The sequence below is a fragment of the Rhinolophus hipposideros genome, assembly GCF_964194185.1.
Source record: "Rhinolophus hipposideros genome assembly, chromosome: 12".
Taxonomy (NCBI): Eukaryota; Metazoa; Chordata; class Mammalia; order Chiroptera; family Rhinolophidae; genus Rhinolophus; species Rhinolophus hipposideros.
This window is the reverse complement of record NC_138058.1, coordinates 51404111-51412707: the sequence shown is the minus strand read 5'-3', so window position 1 is coordinate 51412707 and position 8597 is coordinate 51404111. Positions and strand designations below refer to the sequence as shown.

The 8597-nt window shown below is 41.4% G+C and overlaps 1 protein-coding gene and 1 long non-coding RNA gene across 2 annotated transcripts in view; one reads left to right on the top strand and one right to left on the bottom strand.

Annotated features, from left to right (window-relative positions):
- Positions 1 to 644: 644 nt before the first annotated feature.
- LOC308506127 lies at positions 645 to 6504 on the bottom strand. Its single transcript, XR_013994661.1, has 3 exons — positions 6006 to 6504; positions 3672 to 3811; positions 645 to 833 (listed from the first exon to the last, which is right to left on the bottom strand). It is a non-coding gene; the product is annotated as an uncharacterized lncRNA (long non-coding RNA).
- Positions 6440 to 8597, top strand: part of GALM (galactose mutarotase) — a 48645-nt gene continuing 46487 nt past the window's right edge. The window contains exon 1 of the mRNA XM_081069083.1: positions 6440 to 6879. Within this exon, the coding sequence (XP_080925209.1) occupies positions 6690 to 6879 (190 nt within the window). The 5' untranslated portion in view covers positions 6440 to 6689. The remainder of the gene's footprint in view (positions 6880 to 8597) is intronic.

The window sequence follows — 8597 nt, the reverse complement described above, 5'->3', positions numbered from 1 at the left end:
GCTTGCTTATCACTTGCTATAAAAGTGGTAGATTCCAGTTGTAATGCAAACCCACTGTGTGCTTAGTATCCAACTTGGTCCCACCACGTTACCTCCATGGGTCTTGGGAGGCATGGGGAACCAGCAAAAACATGATGTACATGATCCTTGCTATGCAGTGAGTAATAAAACCCTTTGTCTCAGACCTAGGAATCTGTACCTTCAGACAGTCTGTGAAACAGTAATTTATTAGCTTGCAACTAGGGTAAAATTCCAGAACCTGAGGTACCTATCTCGGGACTGTTCTTAGGAAGGAAATCTCTGGTATAGGCAGTTAAACCTAATCCTAACAAATCAAAGAGTAACTTTTCAAAGTCCTGATTTGGCAGAAAAAAAATGCTTATTATATCTTCTTAGAAATTTATCATTCAATCTGAGCCAAATAAGATCCATTCAAAAGCCAGAAATTCTAAAAGTGAGAAGTGAATGCTACTTGGGACCTCTTGAACAAGTGTTATATAGGAATTAAGAAGATCACACTACGACTGGTTCTCAGGGTTAGTAGATATCGAAGACAGTGAATCAAAGGTTACTGAATCAGGCTGGCCAGATCATGAGAATGCATTATCCACATTTATTTAAGATCATTTCAAAGTATTGCTTACATGTTACTGTCTGCCAAGAATTATGTTCACCTCTACTTTTTGATACACAATTCCATATTTGAGGAATGGAGTCTAGATGAACTTGGAGAGCAATTCTGTGACCTCCTCAGACAAGGCAGGGATGAAGGTGCTTCAGGCGAGGCTGCATCTGAGCTCACATTCTTTTTTAGAGTGTTGGCAGCTCTTGTCCTTTGAAAAACAGCAGGGTAATTGAAAATGTTGAGAAAGGTTCAAGCAAGTTTATATCACTACCACATTAGTCAGGAGACAAGGCAGATAAAGACAAAACAAAAATAGAAGTGAGGATGTGGCCACCCCTGCTGCAGAACCACTGACGAGTGTTGAAAGCTCTTTGGGAGACACAGGTATTTTGATGTGTCAAAACGTTCTAAATGTTTGAACTCCCTGCAAGAATTCTGTGTGTGGTTCCTTCATATTTCCAATGTCTAACACTCATGAAATTGGCCCATTACTCTTTTGGAGGGTGCGTGTTGTTTTTGTCTTATCAATATCCATTCTCTCTTTGGGAATAGCATCCAGATTTTCCCTCGGGGAATCTCCCTTCACCGTCTATATTATTGGGTGAGGGGTAACTCTTCCCTACGAAACAGTAAGTAATTGGTTCAGAAAGGCACATGACTGAGTGAGCTTCAATGCCGGGACTTTTGCTGATACTTTTGGGAATGGGAAGCTCACTTTATACTGAGATTGCTATAGTAGAATAACATAGGCTAGAAATTATAGGTAGAAAAAGAGATCTTTACAATAGGACCATCACAGTGGAAAACAGAACCAGGAGGAAGAGAAACACCAAGTCCTAGTGACATAATTTCAGCCCAGCTCCAGCCATGCCTGAAGGCAGCAGAGCCATCCCTGGACTTTTCACGGGTATGTTAGCCAGTAAATTCTCATTCTCGCTCTCTCTCTCTCTCTCTCTCTCTCTCTCTCTCTCTTTTTTTTTTTTTTTTTTTTTTTTGCCTAAGCCAAGTTTGAGTTGGTCTATTCCTTCCAGAAATAAAAGAGTTCTGATTCTTGAAAGTCTGGCTGTCATAAGGGATACCTAGAAGTGGCGATCTAATCTGTGTAAAAGCGAAGAAGGTGCTCAGGCCAGTGGTGACTCTAGAATTTCTCTATAAATCGATGCCACAGTCAAGTCAAAGGGAATGGATGAGGGCTTATTTTGAAGTTGCTTTATATAAAATTGATTATACATCTATTATATCAAAAGATGAGGGAGGGAAGGGCTGGCCCGGTGGCTCAGGCGGTTGAAACTCCATGCTTCTAACTCCAAAGGCTGCCAGTTCGATTCCCACATGGGCCAGTGGGCTCTCAACCACAAGGTTGCCAGTTCGACTCCCGCAAGGGATGGTGGGCAGCGCCCCCTGCAACTAGAAAACAGCAACTGGACCTGGAGCTGAGCTGCGCCCTCCACAACTAAGATTGAAAGGACAACAACTTGACTTGGAAAAAAAAAGTCCTGGAAGTACACACTGTTCCCCAATAAAGTCCTGTTCCCCTTCCCCAATAAGATCTTTAAAAAAAAAGATGAGGGAGGAAAATACACCCCCCCACCCAGCCACTCCCTTGGCACTATGACTCAAACTCAGGAAAGATCAACAGGGTTTCCCAAGCACCATGAGGATCCAATACAATCTGACTATCAATGCTTACCAGAGGCAGAATGATACAGTAGAAAGCGCTCTGGGTTCAAATCCTAGACCTACAACATATTAAGCTAAAGGATCCTGGACTAATGGCTTAAATTCAGGGAGATCTAGATTGTTTTGCAACTTTTGCATTTGAGATAAGTGATATATCCTTCTGCCATTGCTTTTTTCTTTCTCCATTGATATCGTAATTACAAAAGTCATGCCTGACGACTTGTGCAACCCTAGTGCATTCATTTTCCTGTTATGCCATATTCCATTACATGGATATACCACAATTTTAAATCCAGTTTTCAACTGATGGACCTTAGATTGTTTCCAAATTTTTATTCTTACACATAATACTACTATTAATATTCTTATGCCCATATGCAAAAGATCATCTAGGGCCCTTTTTTTACCCTTAATGTGTGAGTGAATGCAATGCCCTCTTGAGCTCAATGTGACCTAATTCTAGACACTAGTTTTTTAAAACTTTGTAATTACCCCAAAATTACAAGATGAATGTCTTACATTGGTGTGATGTGTTAGAATTTACAGAGTGATTTGGAATCCATGTTCTCAGTTAACCACAATACTAGGCAACATATAAGAAAACGACTATATGCTCCTATCTCTGTCGTCAAGCTGCCCAGGATCAAATCTTGGTTTCTTGACTTACTAATCATGGGACCTTGAACAAATTACTGAACCTCTCTAAGTCTCAATTTCTGTATAATAGAATAGTGCCTAAATCACATGGATGCTTATCATGATACGATGTAAATTTTCAGCACTTTATGTTTACTTTCAATCAATTAATAATAATTGGATAGGCTAATCATGTGATATTAGTCCCATTTTATAGATGAGGAAACTGAGATTCAGAGTGTTTGAATAAATTTCCCAGCCAGTAAGTTTTGTTGCCTCTTAAACCCAAGTCTTCTGATGCCAGACCCAATTTTCCACCACAATATTTTACTTATGAATATATCATGTATTCATTCAATAATTATTTATTGAACATCTATAATTACCAGTCACTGTGCTTGGTGCTAGGGACTTCTGAAATAATCCTAATATTGCTGATCATCTTTGGGCAACCCTGAAATTACAACTACCTTGAGGCAAGTCCCAGCACTCTGTTTCATTCAGCATGGACTGGTAATGAATTTTGGAGACTTTACTGAAGTTTTGATGCAGGATAGAGATGAACATGATATCACATTAGACTGTAAACTCCTTGAAGGCAAGGATTATGTCTTACTTATCAATATGCAACCAACACAATACCTGGTACATACTCACTGAATATTTGACAAATAAACTACACATCATACAGTAAAATCTAATCCACCTTCCTTAATAATTTATCACCTACCCCCATAATGCCTTCCCCAGCAGCTGCTCCAAAACTGTTGATGAACTAAAGTTGAATTGCACTGTGAAGAATTCTACCTCTCGTGATCTTGATGGGATTCTTCCAGGTATTCCTGGCTTCCAGATACAATTAGTTTTCATCTGAAACCAAACATAGTGACATTTGGGTTACAAAAAAAATTTGTAAGTCAAAATATTGGATCAGAGAGCCAATAGTTGAGTAAATAATAACAACAACAAAAGGTACTCATAGAAAAAAAGATAAGCAATGGTCTAAGACAGTGCATGCTGAGAGCCCAATGAAGTGAACTGACAATAAACACTATTGGAGTTCAAAGCAATAATAAAGAAAGCAGGAGGGTGGTAATGTATCAATCCGAGAAGTATCAATCTAAGAAGTATCAATCTAACGAATCGAATGTATCTAATGTATCAATCTAAGAAGAGTCTATTCTAGGTCTCTTTATAGACGAACTCTGAGGTATTGTGAGTTGTTTTTACTATAGCTCAGAGTTTCCTCTGCGTAGCAGCCTTCTTCATGGCCCAGCCATCTTCATGGGCCCAGAGTCTAACGGGTCCAAGGAACAGCACACCTGCAGTTTCTGTGTAGAATGAGGAGATAGAGCTCAGGTCCCTGGGCTCAGATTTCCTCATTTCTGGCTCTCAGGCACTCAACTTTGGGGAGTAACTTCCAGCTCAGAACAGGACAGACCTTATTCTTCACCTGTCCACCCATCTCTGGTTGAAAGAAAAGTAACTAACTTCCCTTTGACATAAATGTCACAATTCCTACTCCCTTTACCTCATACTCTCACTGTTAGCCCCATCCCCAAAATAAAAAGAAATACTTTCTACAATTTGACAATGCTTCATTTTCAAGATTACCACTTTGCTTCTGAACTAATCCAACCTTGGGGATGGAGAATATTTCCTTAGATTTAGGCTCCTTTTATTTTTTTTAAAGTACACAAATATTCCATTTGAGTATCACTGTGGGACTAGGAAAATGGGATATTTTGGTAAGAAAAATCAAGGTTTGCGCCTGCCAGCTGCCTTAGCACAATGTATCCTATTTGGCTCAATATGTCAAACCTTGAAAAGCAAAAGGAAAACGAAATCAAGAAGTGTACTTCTTGCATCTTAGAGAGACATCTAAGATGTTTCATTTTCTACCAAGCCAAGCTACAGGACTTACCCTAGTGACATTTGGCTTTGGCCATTCAAATACATTTATTTCTTTCCGTGACAACACAAGTTTGGCAGAACATTGAGAACTGGCAGCTGAGAAAAGAAAATGCAGTCTTCCTGCTCACAGAAGATTCTAAGACATCCTTGCTAACACAGCATTGCCAAAAGGGCTTGTGTATGAATCTGCCATAAATGTTAAGTGGGCTGATGAGGGTTGCAAAGTTTATGAGAATTTCGGATGGTTGCAAAGTTTATGAGAATTTCGGATGAAACAGCACATAAGAGTGCCTGTCAATTACTGGATGAGTGTGGTGCAATCTGTAATTTGACTTGTTTGGGTCTTTTTGTTATTATATGTTACGCTTCAGTGAAGCCAATTGCAAGCTCTCATTTTTCTTTGCTATCAGAATTCTCTTGCTTCATGAATGAGAATTGAGGATTTGCGGCAAGAATGCTAAATATTCCTTCCAACTACACAGACAGGAAGGGCTGAGAGACAGTTGTGTTCTATTAGCATCTGATTCCAGGAACCTGATTCCAATTCTCCTAAATTCCTAATGATAAATCCTTTTGGCACTCATCACAGTCTAGTTGGATCCCCTCTGAAGCAACTAGGAAGCAAACAAAAGCAGCATCAGACAAAGACTAGATGAGTATACAGACAGTCAAGTAAATGTTTTCAGGCTTCCAGCATCCTTCCTTCCTAGGTCCAGGACTGTTCGGAGTTGCCAGATTAGGCAAAGAAATACACAGGCTCCTGTATTTTAGCTGACAATCCTATTAAGGCCTTTAATAGCTCTATTTTAGTCCTCTGTCATCCAAGCCTATTTCAGGGGGGGGAGAAACCCTGAGATTAGTCATCAAAACTTAGAGCTATATTTCTCAAAGTTTGGTCCCAGATGATGTACATTGGAATAACCTGGGGAACATGTGAAAAAGGCAGATTCCTGAGTGTCACCATAGACTCACAAAATCAGAAATTCCAGGGACAGTACTGAGAATATGCATTTTTAAAATCTCCTCAAATAATTCTGAGTCACACTAAAGCATGGCAATTATATAATGATCTCGGTGTCTTTCCTCTCCCAGCAGTACATACTGAAAGCCTTTCTCTGCTTGTGGAAAGGAGGTAATGAAAGTACAGTACCTGACATTTATGAAGACCTTCATAAATATTTGTTTCCTTCTTAAAGGAACTTTGAACTTCCGGAACAAGAGGAGGTAGGTACCCTTTCCCAGGTCCCTGAAGAAAAGAAAGCAGGAGTCTTCCACTGATCACCTTCTTATTCACCTGACCATTTACCCCTAAATCTGTCTATGCTGCTGCTCCAGGCCGGCAGTCAGGAGAGAATTTTCCCCCAAGATCTGCCCCACTAGCTCTAATTCTGCTCTCTGTATTTACCAGCATTTTATCTGAAAGTCAGCCACCAACATTAATGAACCGCTCATGGCATGTTGAGAACCACGGGCCAGGGAACGGGGTAGAATCCTGCAGATTCAGGATTGGGGTTAGAAAGACTACAGGCCCCAAAATGCAATTTCACTTTCCAAAGACTACCATTCCCAACATGCAATGCAGCCAGAGTTAGCAATGGAAAAGAACCGCAAACCTGGCTGGAAATTTTGCTTTCGAGTCACCCTTAGGCAAAGGAATCATTTAGAAAGGCCCCAGAGGATATTTTTTGCAGGAATGGTCCCTCCCTAAATCCAGGCAAGGGAGGGGAGGAGTCTGAGCCGTGTCCCGCCCATTCTCCCGTAAACTTCAGTCGCTAGGAATTTGGCGGCCCGAATTCGAAAGGCCAGGAGTAGCAGAACAACCTGAGACTTCTCAATGGTTTCGGTGACTAGAGCCGTGTTTGGAGACCTGCCCTTGGGGGCAGGGACAGTGGAGAAGTTCCAGCTGCAGTCAGACCTGCTGAGAGTGGACATCATCTCCTGGGGCTGCACCATCACGGCCCTGGAAGTCAAAGACAGGCAGGGCAGAGCCTCGGATGTGGTCCTTGGCTTTGCCGAGTTGGAAGGTGCGTTGAACTCTGCCCCCAGGCCCTTCCCGCACACGCCCCTCCCGCCTGATCGGGCTGCTCGCGGTGCTGGGACCTAGGGGGAAGGACCCGAGCTTGGTCAGGAATGCTTGGATCCCGCTAACTCACTGTGTTGCGATTCAGGGCTTGGAAAAAGACAAAATGCATAGAAACAGCTACAGGACTTGGCCTCTGGTTATCCATTCAGGCTTTGCCTCGATTTATTTCAAAAGTCAACTAGGGTAAACTAAAATTCCAGCAACCCTGGAGCTACCTTTGAACTGCCTGATCTTTATGAGAGCAGGAGAGGGAAAAAACCGACTGGGGGTTGTGGCTCCCAGTACCTTCCCTTGCCCTTTATGAAGAAGGAAAATCAAAGACCTGTGTCTTCTACTTCTTTTTTCCTTGATCAGATTCTTTGAGGCGTGGTTGTCTCCAAAATGCTCAGGGGGTGCAGCTTATCCACTTTGATCTAGTGGGGTTACTGCCCAGCACCCCCTGCTCAATAACCATGTAGGGAATGGAACAAAGAAGTGTAGAAATGAAGTCTCCTTCTAACTAGGGTGGACTTTTCTGTTGGAATCTGTGGGCGATTAAGATCACCTATTCATGCGTTTAAAAACTGTTAATTATCTCATTCAATGAGACCGACAAGGTTGCCACCCTCTTGGAGATTGCAGTTTAGCTGGGGACAGAACGTTTAGCCAAATAATTGCATAAATAAATAATTACAATTGCACTTTGATCACAACAAAGGAAAATGTACACAGTGCTCTCTTGGCACTAGGGTGTAACCAGACAGAAAATGAGTTCTGAAATAAAACTGAGAAGTAGTACTCTCTGTTCAATGGTAGAGATGTGGACAAAATCTGTTACAGAGGAGGTTTGAGGTTTTCCTTTAGGTGTATCTTTCTGTCTGTTTGGTTCTTTAAATATCTAGCATGGCTCATGGTTGGAGGTCAACAGAAAATTCTTGAGAGTATTGGTTTTCCCATAGGAGACTGAAATTTGCTCCCCATATCCTTAAAAAATGTCTTAGAATATTCCTAAGGATCCTATTCCTTGCTCTCTGGTTGCTTCCACAGCTTGCCTTGGAGAGGGGGTAGGTGATCTTCTGCAGAATCTCTTTAGTAACTTCAGCCAGTCTATTACAGAAGACTCATGGGTGGGAAGTTATAGGGACATGAGGAAAAGCAGCTGCACTTCTCCTTCCTCTCCAAGTCCCCTTGAATTTCTGGTTTCTGGTGTTAGGAGTTCACATCTGTCATCAAAATCAGGAGGCAAGAGGGCTGACAAGTGACAAAGGAAGATTCTTTAGAATCATTTTGCTGAGTCACCTCAGTTAGTAGCATAACCATTTTCTAGGATGAAACAGAACCACCAAGAGAGGACTTGATTGGTGCAAAATTGCCCTTGGAGTCGAAGAATTGGATATGAGGCCTACAATTGCAGAGCCAGAAAAGAATTGGAAATGATAAGCTAAGAGCACCTACTTGTATTTGGTTGGTGCAAAAGTAATTGCGGTTTTTGCAATTATTTTTAACTTTTTAAACCGCAGTTACTTTTATACCAACCTAATATCATCTCATTTCCATCTCTGCCTTATCACCATTTAGGCCCTATCCACACTCACTCAATTCTTACTGTTTTTAGTTCTGATGTGAGTCACGTGGATCTTAAAGCACAAGGTGTCTTTCTGGAATTCATATGAAATGTGT